Source organism: Paramacrobiotus metropolitanus, unplaced genomic scaffold, assembly GCF_019649055.1.
Source record: "Paramacrobiotus metropolitanus isolate TYO unplaced genomic scaffold, Prichtersi_v1.0 Parri_scaffold0000012, whole genome shotgun sequence".
Taxonomy (NCBI): domain Eukaryota; kingdom Metazoa; phylum Tardigrada; class Eutardigrada; order Parachela; family Macrobiotidae; genus Paramacrobiotus; species Paramacrobiotus metropolitanus.
In genome coordinates this window covers 1,081,681-1,094,385 of record NW_026570232.1, presented here as the reverse complement: position 1 = coordinate 1,094,385, position 12,705 = coordinate 1,081,681, and the positions used below count along the sequence as shown (strand labels likewise).

Sequence of the window (12,705 nt, the reverse complement as noted above, 5' to 3'; positions counted from 1 at the left end):
TCTGTACCAAGTGCAGTACACCGATTTCGGTTTATGAATTACATGTTCCAGCAAGACGATATGTACACTTGAGCTATGCAGCTCAACGTGGCCGAAGCAGCTACATCAACATGCACAGTACGTACAATGACGCTGTATCGGTCATTTCTGGGTCTTATTGATAAAAACGTGCCAACGAAACTTACCGGAAACACAAACAGCAGTTTCTCAGTTGAATTCATTATGCAGCCAAGATGATTCGATTCTGTGAACTGTTAGCTAGGAGTGCCGCCACGCTTTTCTGGAAGCCGTTTCCCACTGCCCATTCGTTGATGCTCAAGACATAATTTCTACTTCCGAGTGTTGTGCGGCGAATGTGTTTCGCTCAATTTTGTGGGCCATTTGCAGTTCACTACTGAATTCCTTTACCGGCTGGTCGTTTAATTCTATTTATTATTAATTTTCCACGCCAACTCTACCCATCCATAGGCATTCTAATGGCTTTTAAATGTGGATCAACTTGGTCTTGGAGAAGAATTCTGATGGTATGGCAGCGCTACCTAATTTAGCTTATTACTATTTAACTTTACAGTAAGCACCTATAATATTGCAAGCGGTAATTGATACAAATATTATTCGTGTAAGTTTATGTAAATAATTGTAATTAAATTATTCGTGTAAATTCATGGAAAGTAAATAACTTATGTGTTCTGTTGCAGGTGCATTTTAGCCTACTGTTATGCTACTCATCCGGCACACCACTTCCTCACAATACGATCAGTCTGAACGATACAAAACCAGAAACCGGTATCTCTCGCGTTTCGCGACAGTTTTTTCCTGCATCACAAGATTACCAAAGAACGATACCCAACCAATTTGTCGGCCCAACATTCCCACAATACGGAGCCGGGCACCATGACCTCATGGCAGAACATCCCGAAGTGTTGCCGGAGCAGTTCATTCCAGCGTACGGAGCCTCACTCAGTCGCTACTCTCCACCGGAAATTAATCCCATGTTGCGGAACCAGACCTTTGGTGTTCCCGTGGGCTCCCGTGGGTTTAACACCACTTTAACACACCAGGATTCGGACTTAACAGATCTGCACGCACCCGGCCAAGAGGAATTCGATTTCATCAGTCCACTGCACAGACAGCCGTACGCGCCCACCATGTCGGTGTACCGTCCTTTCCCACAGCGTTTTCTGAACGATAGTGGTGCTCATGAAGGTAAAATTATTGTACTTATATGAATCTGCTTTGTTCCGCACCTGCTTTCTTATCTGTTTAAGTCAGGAATGTTGCCACAATTTAAAAATTTATCAACTGATTTGTAACGGGATTCCATAATGTGCGTGGAAGCTTTTTTCATGCAGGTGTAGTTAAATTGCGATAGTATTTTGTTATTTGTGTGGTGAAGACGGGGCCTTACTATGACTTCCGCCAGTTCGTGGTGGTAATATAGATTAGCGATTTACATGTATTAAGAAACATATTCTTAAGATTTCGCAGCTGTTCATGTTTTCATGTTAGGTTTCGGCCACCCCCGATCTTAAATATGTCTACGATGTGACAACCCACTGGCACTAAAAAAACCTTTTGCAAAAAGAATCTTCTATACTCATTTGTTTTTCAGGCTCCGGCATGAACAGGAACACCTCATTGACCGAATACCGGAATCCTCGTGTTCCTCAAACCAACTTTAGACGACCATCGTCAACCAGCAAAGTCGGTAAATCTGGACCGCAGTCTTTATCCCGGGCGCTAACAACGGATGACGCCGTAGTTGCAAACCGGTAAGCAGCCTGGTGCGTTTAACACGGTCTTTCAAGTACTTAAACGTCATTTGAGTGTCGAATATTTTGGTTTTGCGGACAGAACCCTGGGCGCCCATACACTGAATAAGGTCAAGCAGCCGTCATCCCGTTTTTCCAACAAAACCGGCAATACTGTAAACCGAACAGTAAAGAGAGTGCGAAGACCAACTAACCGAACTGCCTCCGCTTTGAAATCCGCAACTGCTGCGCCGGTGAAAAGCGACAGCACTCCGACACCGACCAAAAAAGCCACATCAGGACGTTTCCGTGTGGTCCGTAACCGTACTTTCGTCAACCAAACCCTATCAGCCTCCAAAGCCAGAAAGAAGGTTACACTGCCAAAAAAGAAATCTGTTTTCGAGAAGCCTGTTGTTGCAGTGGATCGCAGTATGGCGACAAGCGATGCGCCTCTAATCAAAAAAGTCCCCGCTGCCAGAATTAAGAACAAGAAGCGCGTTATAGTGAAACCGAAAGTGAAGCCTACTCCGTTCAACGCCAGAAAACCCGTGTTTGTATCCGTGACAGCGGACCCGGAACCCATAGATATCAAGGTACTGCCGGAAATCTTTGGTGGGTCTTCAGCGATGGCCGAAACCGCAACAACCACCGTCGAAGCCGTTGCTGTGCGGAAACCGGCAATCTTTCAACTGAGCACTGCAACTGTAGTAGCTACTTCATCAAGAGAAGCCGAGCCGACCACAAGCAATGCAGCAATAATACAAACGACGGCAAGCAGCACAAGCACAACGCCTGAGATCTCTTCACCGGAAGTTGTGACCGAAAGAATTCCTATGCTATTTGAGATTGTGAAGGAAACTACTACAACAGCAGCGCCAAATGCCATTCCATCAACTACAGGTTCGACAGAAGCGCCTATTATTATTACCTATTTGTCTACAACGGACACTACTACACTGACAGCCACAACGATGCCCAGTGAACCGGTAACTCACTTTTCTGCTAATGCAGCCAAAACTTCTACCGCGCCCATTCCGGAAGAACAAACAACTATACCAACTTCTCCTATGGATGTCACTTTTCCGACTTCAAGGTTGCCCACAGTTACAGGTGGCAATCCCACCGATTTCTCCACAACTGCGGCGGATTTATCGGAAGAAAGCACAGCCCTGGTCGTGATGAACTCTACCGTTTCCAAAGAAGAGGTTCCGAGCGATATGCTGACGGTAGCCACAACGAGTACTCAGTATTCAGTCTCGAAGGAACCGGTGCCCGCTACGGCGAGCAGCTTCATCCCACAAACACCAAGCAATCCTGAGTTGTCAACAACGGTTGAAACGTTCACGCTGCCTGGATTATTTGGCTGGGATGACTCGGAGGAAATTTTGTCAGCTACAGCAGCTGCAGAATTAACGTCGGACAAAACCGAGGTCACCGCTAGCAGCACACCGGCTGAGGAAACTGTACCATCGCGCTCAACAGATCTTAATACTCCTGATACGGCTGACCCAGTTAAAATCGCAGCGTTTGAGGATTCGTTAGCAACTTCGGCTGCACACATCGACAGTTCTTCATCCAGTAGCTATGAAATCACATCCACTGCATTGGGTATACAAATGCCCACCAAAGAAGTTATCGCTGACTTCCCCAACCTTTCTCATGCCGAACTGATGACGTCAATGCCGGACGATATGACAGCAAAAACGTCGACGGATCACGTTGTGGTGGAATCGGAAGTTATCTTTGACATTGGTGCGACTGACCTGGTTTCGGCAAGTGATGACGACTCACTAACAACAACTTGGGTGTCCACTGCACTTATTCCAGTCGGTGAGATCACGGATGCGCCTGCGGAACACAACACTGCTTCGACCGCAAATACTTTTCCCACAGAATCGCCCTACATCATTGCATCCGAACAGACAGCAACAGCGTTTAAAAATGTGACCGATACAACAGCGGAAAGCGAACAGCGGACGACGGATGAGGCATTCACGACTAGCCTGAATGCCCAATCTTCAACAGCAACAGAAGCTGAAGCGGAAACCGTTTTATCTGACACCACAACCAAAGCTGACACATCAACGTCAACAGTTTCTGGCGATTACGGTCATCTTTCGGCATCCAGTCTACCTTGGACTGTGGATAGCAAAATTCCCTTCAGGTTATACTTGCCAGGAATGGAGGAGGTATCTGAGCGCCCCCACATATTAGCTAAACGTCTGACATGAAAATCTTGAGAAATGTAATATGTATGTTAAATTTGCAGGTCTCTACCGCCACATCATCAGCCACTGATTTCAGTTCGCCAGGTGATGCGACTACAGACACTCAACCGACTGACCTGCCATCTTTTGACAATTCAACTGAACAACTTGAAGCGATTCCCACAACAGATTCCTGGAGCCTACCGGTATTTGTCAATTCTGAAGTATGGCTCAGTTTATCCTTTAATTCATTATTTTATCCAATCAGCATCGTATTTCTCAAACTTAAAAGTAATTAATTCAAATATATTTGCGCAACCGCTGGCCCATTCCTGTGGCACGAGCCTTTGCCGAGCGAATTTCATCTTTCTGCACAGTTATGGTAACATGCTTTAACAGTTCTGATATGTTTAGACTACGGATGCCCATGCCGACGTCGTTTTGGTGACAACTGTACCCGAAACCAGGGAACCTTTTTCCAGTTCGGAAACTCCGCAAAGCGACACAACGGAGGAAACAACAGCTGTTTCGACACAGGATACAACAAGCATCGAAACAACATCGACGACGATGCTCCCTGTGCTGTTATCAGAAGTCAACAGCTCAACCTCACCGGCGACAACGGAATCAACAAATGCTTTTCCTGATGACGAAACAGACGATCGCTCAGCCGTCACAGAAGCAACTCCTCCCGTTAATATCAGTAATGCGACGGAGACGCCAACGCATCAGGAATCCACGTCGGAATCGACCCCTCGGAACCCAACGGAAGCTGTATTGGATAACACCAGCACCGAGGCCAGCGCTGCAAGTACCGATTCAGAGCCCACCCAACCGGATGAACGGTTGGTTAATCCGGCCGAGCAGACGCAGTTCAGCTCATCGACTACGATGGCCGATCCGGCATTTACTGAAAGCATGCAAATTACCGCTGATGATGTTACGACGTCGTCGGAATCGGTGAGCAGCACCACCGCGGAAGGCCCTCAAGAACCATCGACGATAGAAAATATCGTGGAGAGCAGTACAGAGGCCTCCACAGTGGAAGCGGTAGCCAACCACGAACCGGTTCTACCAACCACAATGGACTTGGCGGCAAGAACAAGTGTACCGAGTGAAGCAGCTTTTTCTCAAGCGGAAATGGAACGGGAAGGATCGTAAGCATTTGTCTTTTGTTGCCTGTCCGTGGGAAAAGTTCAATATCGCTAGATGTTAATATAAAAGGTCTTCGTTAACGTTGTCATAATGCTCATACTAGTCTGTTTCGTTTCGTCAAGTGCATGAATGCGTATATTATATGTTATTGTATTTTATACATGTTTTTTGTTTCGAAATTTCAAACCTTGTTACAAGCTCATAACAAACCTGAAAACGTGATTACGATTACTGAACAGTCTAACGAATAATCAAGTTTAATGGATCTTATTTAACACCCTAGCTAAAAAGCGAATGATATGTGCACCTACATTGTTAAAAATTTCAGTGCAAGAACATTGACAAAATTAATAACACCCAGCAAAGCAAATAATGAAAGATATCGATTATTCATTGAATAAGCATAACATAATGGATATTGCTCAGTCCGATAACCACAACGTTTCTAACTGCATCCCCCACTCGATGACCCCAGCATAAAACTGCTTTTCTATTCATTAACCTGCATAAGGGAAGGTCGTCGTTCGCCGGTTGGTATCTGTGGTTTTGACATTCTACGTCCATCCGGTACGCTCGACATGTCCGGAATTTTTGATCCGCCTCGGCCCAGTTCGGCATTTTTCGCTTCCAGGGGTTCGCTATTGGGGATGCCGTAAATCTGGGAAAATCGGCGACCTTCGCGATTGGCTCGTTCTCGCTCGGCCGCGATTCGTTCTTCGACCATGTCGCGGTACTCCCACGGTGCCTTGAGAATGCACTCCACGTTATCTTTGTACATGGCGGGAAAACCGGCTTTGTGGGTGGGGAAACCGGCTTCTTTAGCCAGTGTGTCAATGTACGGCCAAACCTAAATAAAAGCACCACTATGACTTTACGCTTCGACTAGGTAGTGTAAAATAGAACGATTACTAATTTCTCATAATCGGTTTGTAATATTATAAGTATCACCGGATGTTAGCTACATATACCTGTATATTGTAGTCTGCATCTGCATAAGTGTATGCAATCTTTGCTTATGTAATATGTAACAAGCACCTGATTGATCATTTTATGGGCCCAGTGCGGTTTGAAACCCTTGGCCAAACGTTGACTGAACTCTTCGTCCACTTCGGCAAACATTTTCGGGACTGGAGGAAGTTTAACCGTTCTTTCTACGACAGCTTTGTAGTACTGGATCTGCGGATCGGCACCGGCGGCAAGAAAGGGAACCACGTTGAACAGGCCAACGAAAGCCATCGAATGAAACTCACAATGGATTAAATGTCGGTACAACGGTTTAACACGTCCACGCAGAATCTCCGTTCGGCATTCCGGTGTCAAAAATGGGAAATCGTAGTCAAATCCAGTGGCTAGGATAACTGCATCGATGTTCTCTTTCGTGCCATCCTCCAGAATGATGTGGTCTGATCCAAAAGTCACGGCCGATGTGGTTTCCAACACATGCAAAAATTTCTTTCTGTAAACTTCTTGAAAAACACGTCGACACAGTATGATCTAAAACAAATAGCACAGCTATGTAATGCATAAATGAGCGTACACAAGTACAGATATTATACTAAAACCATATTGCTGATAAGTAATTATAGTCGTACCGTACCGTATTTAAATAAAATGCTAATACCATATATTAGCTTTTTTCAGTACGGTGCGTAACTTATCTTTAAAACCTTTCAAGGCTGATAATGTTTATGAAAAATTCAATTTTTATTATGTTTAGCATAAATATTTACCTTTTTAGCAACTGGTAGCAGCGCACAAGCGATATCATTAGCAGAAACCATTCCTCCGATAATGGCCACATTTTTGTTCTGGTAGACTTCCGGTACTCGGTATTCCGCACTATGGATGACCGATCCTCTGAACTGTTCGATATTATGCAGGAGCGGAATATTGGGCTTTCCATTATGCCTAAACAAAATAGATATTTAATGTCAAATAATGATATCCGCATAAGTTGCGTCCTGAAAATTATTAGAATATGATATACAGCAGTTTCTTAGAAGAAAGTTGTAAAGTCATTTGCACTGCACCACACCCTGCGTACCCGTTGCATATCAAGAGAATGTCTGCCACAACTTGTTCAGTCTTTTCAGTCTCTAAATCCATTGAGGTGACATGGAATTTCGGCCAGTTTGGATCTTTAAGATTTTCCACAGGTTCAATACGGATAACTTGATGGCGAAGCTATAATAAAACTATTTTTCTGCAAAATCTGGCTACGTGAACTGCAAAGTGACTGACCTTTATCCAGCTCCGGATATCAAAATGGTCGCAGTATTCGTTTAGGTAGCGCACCACAACTTCCCGATGTACGAAATTTGGAGTGTCTGGTGGCATCGGATAATCGGGAAAGTGGGTTAGTGCAGTGGGGGAATTTGTCCTACAAATTCATGTAATTAAGGAAATGCCGGCTAATGAAACGCGTTGATACGATATTCAAAGAGGCGCTACAGCAAGCTCGTACACATTTTTACTAAGAAATACGAGTATTAAGTACCATATAACAATAATCTTTGCCGGCTGATATTAATAACTTTTTGCCAGAGACTTCAGCTTCTTGTAAAACAGAATTTGTGTGAAATCTTACGATCAGGTTAATAATATGATTGTTGTGTTTTGTCTAGTGCATTGATGACACAAACTAACCTCCGGCGGAAAACAGTGCGTCGTACACGTGATATACTCATAAATAACGAAACCGGGAAACCAGCAGTAAAATGACAAACCGTTACTGCGTCTACGGGTTTTTCTAAGAAAACCGTAGTCTGAATGCAGCGGCATCACTTACATTAAGTCGCGATACGTGCGACAGTAGTACGGCGATGTTGGGGGAGCATTGGGGTGTTCCTCGCATCCTTCCGGATAGTTCCAAATCCCACCGATGGCCGGTGATTGCTCGTACGCGACGCAATCATATCTTGGATCGTTGGCAAAATGTCGCAGGGCACACAATCCCGACGCACCGGCACCGATGATCACGACCTTTAAAGGTCGTCGGCTACTCTGCCCGTCGTCGGCTTGCGCCATGCTTACGAGTTCGGATAATCGCCGGGCGAAAGCACGCAAAACCTGCCGGCTGCCGGTGGTATCGCGTGAAAAAGGCATCTTCGCTGGAGATTGGATACTCTTTAAATACACTCACAATGTGGCGTTTTCCCTCGACTCGGGATGGATAATCAGATAACAAGTTCTTTGTATACAAACAATGATTGTGATTGCCTGTTGCATGGCTGATGCTGTGTTTTGGAATGGCTTATATGTAGCGGATTTGCGTTTGTGCCGGTGGCATTACGATGCCGCATTTTGTCATGTCATTAATATCACTGCATTTATTTGTTTCCGGGTCGTTAGTATAGGTAATAAATATTGCTAATTTCAGGCAGTTTCTGAAATTACGGATCATCTTTATTGTATTACGCAGTATGAGTGCGCAGGCACCGTGCTGGTTTGACTACAATTCTTTGTAATTACGTCGCGGATAACGGAATACATGTACACTAGTCGTATGGTACTCGTAGTAATATTTCTGACTGCAGCGGTAACTCGCTCCCAGGTTATTATTTGCAGACAGAGTAGGGTTGTTATTAGTATGGTATATTACAGAAACTACGTTGAATTTTGCTTTACCAGCTAATTGTTAGCAAACAATTTATTACGCTGGGCAACCCTTAATCAAACAACATGAAACATTTCCTAGATAAAACGGTCGAGAAACCTAATTACAGATGCGTTCCTCTGTGTCGGCCAACACGTGACATATGCTAAATCTGTTAAACCAATCTCACTAACTTAACCGTACGTACCTTTTACAGAAAATTAAACGGTTGCAGTTCTGCCGTTTTCCAATATAAAAATTTAAGGGCCTCAGCGGATTTAGGATACAGTGACATGTCAACTGCAGCACAATAAAATGTGGCAGTGGTTGATTTGCGGTATTTATTGACGTAAAATGGCGACTCGGTTACGTCGCCGAAAGGTCACATATTTTGATTACCGTTTGCGAAAATATGGTCGTATAAGCAGGTACATTTGTATGGCAGCTGCAAGTGTCAACTGGGAAAATGACTGATCTGAAATAATAACTGCTCTTAGAATATAATCTTATGGTTAGTAATAATAATAATGTTAAAAAAATTTGTTAACTATCTATGTACCTCCATTACTCCATACGCATGTACGATAGGTCACATTATCCTACCAAGCTAAGCACAACATTATAACAGCTGTTTTTAATAATGTTTGCAAATTTAATAATGATATTGCACATGGATAATCCAAAGCATCCAAATCTAGAGTAACCACAACAGTGGAAGCGAGCGAGCATAAAACGTCGTATTATAGGAAGAGAAAGTAGATCATGAAGTTATGGTTCCATACTAAGCACGGAGATTTTATCTGTATCAGGCAAGCTATTGCTCTTTTTAACAATAACAACTTTCTGCTCCTGAATTCCACACACTTCTGTAACATCCCCTTTGGACGGTCCACACTCACCGTCGACTTTTGAATGGTTCTCTTGAAATGCAACGGATTTAGATCGTGTAATTTTCATTTTAGCATTGTCCACGTTTTGTATGAATGATGCCCAGCTTTGTTCGCCGAATTTCTCGGCTTCCTCCACGGTTGTCATTAGTTTAGTTCCCTGCGTTTCCGGCAGGAGAGCGGCAGCAAAGAAGCCACATAATGCGCATATTCCCATTATTATCAGTGGAAGTCCGGTATAGTCACCTAAGTCTCCCTGTAAATGAAATATTACGGAATAATTTTATAACTTCAAAGGTTCTAGCATATTTTCTGTTTAAACTGTTCTGCCACAGTTTCAAATTTTTATTTGATAATGATTCTGGAATTAACTTGTAAGTTTGCGGTGTAAATTAAATCCATGTGCTAAAGCTTCTAGCTAACAATTAAACGTTTATAAAACATTTTTTCTTTACATCGTATAATTTGCTATGTATAGAAAACAGTCTGGATTACAGTACATATTTGGCGGTTAATTTAAAATAAAATTACCAGTAGCAGAATTTGAGGCGCTGCCATTGATCCTATCCGCATAGCAACTGAACATACGCCCATTCCGCTGTTTCGTATCACCGTTGGGAACAACTCCGAAGCGTACGTGTACATAACGGAGACCGAGTTGGAAATGACCATCCGAGCTATCATCACCAACGCAGTTACAACAGGCCCGTAATACAAAATACTGGATGGGACCAGGCCGGCAACTAGTGCAATTATCCCTCCCAATCCGGTGTAAAACATCAGCGATGGGCGGTTGCCGAAAACGTATCTACGAGTATCATTATAATCAGAAAGCCAGCCAGTTGAAACTTCCATAATTTTTGAAGTAATCGTGATGGGGATTGTAAATAAATTCGTCGAAGAATGCTGAACAGCGCGTATTTTTTATATAGTACATATAGTTACCAATATGTAACTGTAAGTGGAACGTACTTTGTGGACAGCAATATGAGCAGTATTCGTGGTATGAGTTCCAAGGTGGCACTTATGGCGGAATTTAGAAAAATATTCCCTAGGAGTTTGTTGATGAATAGGATTAAGCCAACATAAATGACTTGCAGTCCCATCCTATCAATACAAATTTGCGTTTCATCTGAATGCACAGAACATTTCATATAAACGTGCAGTATCTTTTGCCCTGCTTTGCATTTTATTGTACTCGTTGATCGCTCACTTGTTATATTCGCGGGAAAAATTGTTAATGAAGCATCAATACGTTTTTCAAATCGTAATATATTTACCATACAAACGAGCAGAGTGCAGTGAATCTTCTTATGTTTCGGGTGGACAAGCAAGCGAAGAAGTACGATCCTTTACGTTTAAGAATAGACGCCGTCGATTCATATTCAAATGCGGAACAAATTTTCTCCTCCGCGTTCATGCCGTTAATTTTTGCAATTTTTTGACATAGCCTCTCCGCTCGGCTATACTGCCTTTGCAACAGAATCCATCGCAAAGATTCTGGAGCAAACCTACGAATCCAAATGACCTTTTACTATTACGATTAAATTAGCGTCCGGAAACAAGCTAATTTGCAATTCCTATTTACCATAAAAGCACCAACGCAACGCCGGCAAACGCGCTCAATGCTGCTTGGATGAAATACCATTTTTGAAGAAAATATGCAATCAAGGCCAGAATGATCATTCCGAGTATGTAGGAGATTTGGGATACCGCCGACCAACTGCTGCGCTGCTTTGCTGGAATCCACTCAGAGATCCATACAAAGGCAATGTTGCCTAATGCCTGTAACGCAACCACACAATGCATCGCAATTAGATACAGTAGTTACTAACACTGTTAATTTACTCTATGTATCCTTTAAAAACATCAATAACAGACAAAAGTATCTTTAATAACTGCACCTTACGCCTCAGATATAAAAAGTATCCTACTTAAAAATCTGTTTCGTTCCGTGTAGAACTAATAATAGGTTAGCAAATTAAGTATTATTGTCACCTGTCTGCAGAAGCCGACAATGAAACGCAGAATACTGAATAAGACATAATCAGCGATGAATATTAGTCCTGTATTCAAACAGGTAAACAACAGTGTTGCCAACAAAAGCGTCGTTTTACGGCCATAAACATCCGCTGTCCAGTTAAAGAAGCTTCCGATGAGTTGACCTTTAAAAATCAAACTGCCGGAAGTCTGGGATAAATACAGTGGATATGTTTGAGTAATTCGATAACTCAAATTTCCAGTATATCCAGACCGATATTCATGCGTAATGCATCTACAGTAAAATTTTTGCTGTGCTAAAAAGCAGTGTATTCGGTAATTTGTAGAACAAAGCGTCACGTACCAAGAAAATATATCGTAGTTGCAAAGGCAAGTAGCCAATATTTCTCACAAATGAGACCCATCTACATAAACAGAAAGCGCGGTCAAACAATTAATGCGCCTGCTCAATTTGCTTGACCTTTGGTTAGATGTATAGTTGCTGTAATAATTATAACATCAGCCTTCTACGCTCAACTTACGTCAGCTATGATGGACCATTGTTGGTCCTGGTAGATGTATTCCAGACTTTCGCCTCCACCAAACGTTGCGCAAGCGTTGGATGAACGAAACATACTGAACGGTAACAGCACTGTACGGTTGGTACTGGAATTTCCGGAGATGTTCACTTTCATAAACATCGGCTCTAAGCCATAAAATACTACCACGGTATCGCTCATTCCGCTCAAAATCAGCGGCAAACTCAAAATCACTAACTGCATCCATTGGAACCGTCCGGGGAATTTCTTCTGTGTCAAAGAAAGCAGCAGCTCAGCATCCATGATATTATATAACGCTTCGAAATATCACAGCATCTTGAAAACCACATATACCACCATGAAAAACGGCGACGGAAAGTATATCTAATCTGCTGTAATAAAATTTTGGTAATCGCTCATCATCAAAAATTATTATGATTCAGTTTTACACGGATGCAGAAATTATACACAGTAACGAAACGGAGAGAATAATCGAAGGCACAGGGTACGGTACACATGTACAATACACTGTATTCGCCATCATACCGGCAAAACATTGCTTCAACCGAGTTACGAGTTATTATGAGTTAT

The 12,705-nt window shown here is 42.9% G+C and overlaps 3 protein-coding genes across 5 annotated transcripts; 1 reads left to right on the top strand and 2 right to left on the bottom strand.

Moving 5' to 3' along the window:
- The first annotated feature begins 287 nt into the window (after positions 1 to 287).
- On the top strand, positions 288 to 5,613 carry LOC129583964 (mucin-2-like). Of its 2 annotated transcripts, none has more exons than XM_055476030.1 (6): positions 288 to 524; positions 699 to 1,206; positions 1,613 to 1,772; positions 1,855 to 3,940; positions 4,021 to 4,164; positions 4,373 to 5,613. In XM_055476030.1, the coding sequence occupies exons 1-6, from the start codon at positions 477 to 479 to the stop codon at positions 5,117 to 5,119; spliced, it is 3,693 nt and encodes a 1,230-aa protein (XP_055332005.1). In that variant the 5' UTR covers positions 288 to 476; the 3' UTR covers positions 5,120 to 5,613. The 2 variants fall into 2 exon arrangements, with proteins under 2 accessions (XP_055332005.1, XP_055332004.1); XM_055476029.1 differs by having other exon boundaries at positions 4,021 to 4,182.
- LOC129583965 (dimethylaniline monooxygenase [N-oxide-forming] 4-like) lies at positions 5,355 to 8,328 on the bottom strand. Of its 2 annotated transcripts, none has more exons than XM_055476031.1 (6): positions 7,902 to 8,328; positions 7,355 to 7,493; positions 7,158 to 7,297; positions 6,844 to 7,021; positions 6,149 to 6,607; positions 5,355 to 5,960 (listed from the first exon to the last, which is right to left on the bottom strand). In XM_055476031.1, the coding sequence occupies exons 1-6, from the start codon at positions 8,216 to 8,218 to the stop codon at positions 5,604 to 5,606; spliced, it is 1,590 nt and encodes a 529-aa protein (XP_055332006.1). In that variant the 5' UTR covers positions 8,219 to 8,328; the 3' UTR covers positions 5,355 to 5,603. The 2 variants fall into 2 exon arrangements, with proteins under 2 accessions (XP_055332006.1, XP_055332008.1); XM_055476033.1 differs by lacking the exon at positions 7,902 to 8,328 and adding an exon at positions 7,611 to 7,702 and having other exon boundaries at positions 6,147 to 6,607.
- Positions 8,329 to 9,428: 1,100 nt separating this feature from the next.
- LOC129584123 (organic cation/carnitine transporter 2-like) lies at positions 9,429 to 12,485 on the bottom strand. Its single transcript, XM_055476236.1, has 8 exons — positions 12,118 to 12,485; positions 11,940 to 12,000; positions 11,594 to 11,760; positions 11,184 to 11,380; positions 10,876 to 11,106; positions 10,568 to 10,702; positions 10,127 to 10,403; positions 9,429 to 9,851 (listed from the first exon to the last, which is right to left on the bottom strand). The coding sequence occupies exons 1-8, from the start codon at positions 12,415 to 12,417 to the stop codon at positions 9,477 to 9,479; spliced, it is 1,743 nt and encodes a 580-aa protein (XP_055332211.1). The 5' UTR covers positions 12,418 to 12,485; the 3' UTR covers positions 9,429 to 9,476.
- Positions 12,486 to 12,705: the final 220 nt, after the last annotated feature.

Bases quoted from the DNA above. Each gene is read 5' to 3' on its own strand.
- LOC129583964 (XM_055476029.1), top strand. From the start codon at position 477: ATGGCTTTTAAATGTGGATCAACTTGGTCTTGGAGAAGAATTCTGATG. The intron at 525-698 runs GTATGGCAGCGC...GTTCTGTTGCAG, and splicing joins CTTGGAGAAGAATTCTGATG to GTGCATTTTAGCCTACTGTT. The intron at 1,773-1,854 runs GTAAGCAGCCTG...TTTTGCGGACAG, and splicing joins GACGCCGTAGTTGCAAACCG to AACCCTGGGCGCCCATACAC.
- LOC129583965 (XM_055476031.1), bottom strand. From the start codon at position 8,218: ATGCCTTTTTCACGCGATACCACCGGCAGCCGGCAGGTTTTGCGTGCT. The intron at 7,298-7,354 runs GTCAGTCACTTT...GTTTTATTATAG, and splicing joins ATATCCGGAGCTGGATAAAG to CTTCGCCATCAAGTTATCCG. The intron at 6,608-6,843 runs GTAAATATTTAT...TATTTGTTTTAG, and splicing joins TGCTACCAGTTGCTAAAAAG to ATCATACTGTGTCGACGTGT.
- LOC129584123 (XM_055476236.1), bottom strand. From the start codon at position 12,417: ATGGATGCTGAGCTGCTGCTTTCTTTGACACAGAAGAAATTCCCCGGA. The intron at 11,381-11,593 runs GTGACAATAATA...GTTGCGTTACAG, and splicing joins TTGTCGGCTTCTGCAGACAG to GCATTAGGCAACATTGCCTT. The intron at 9,852-10,126 runs GTAATTTTATTT...TTTCATTTACAG, and splicing joins CGCCTCAAATTCTGCTACTG to GGAGACTTAGGTGACTATAC.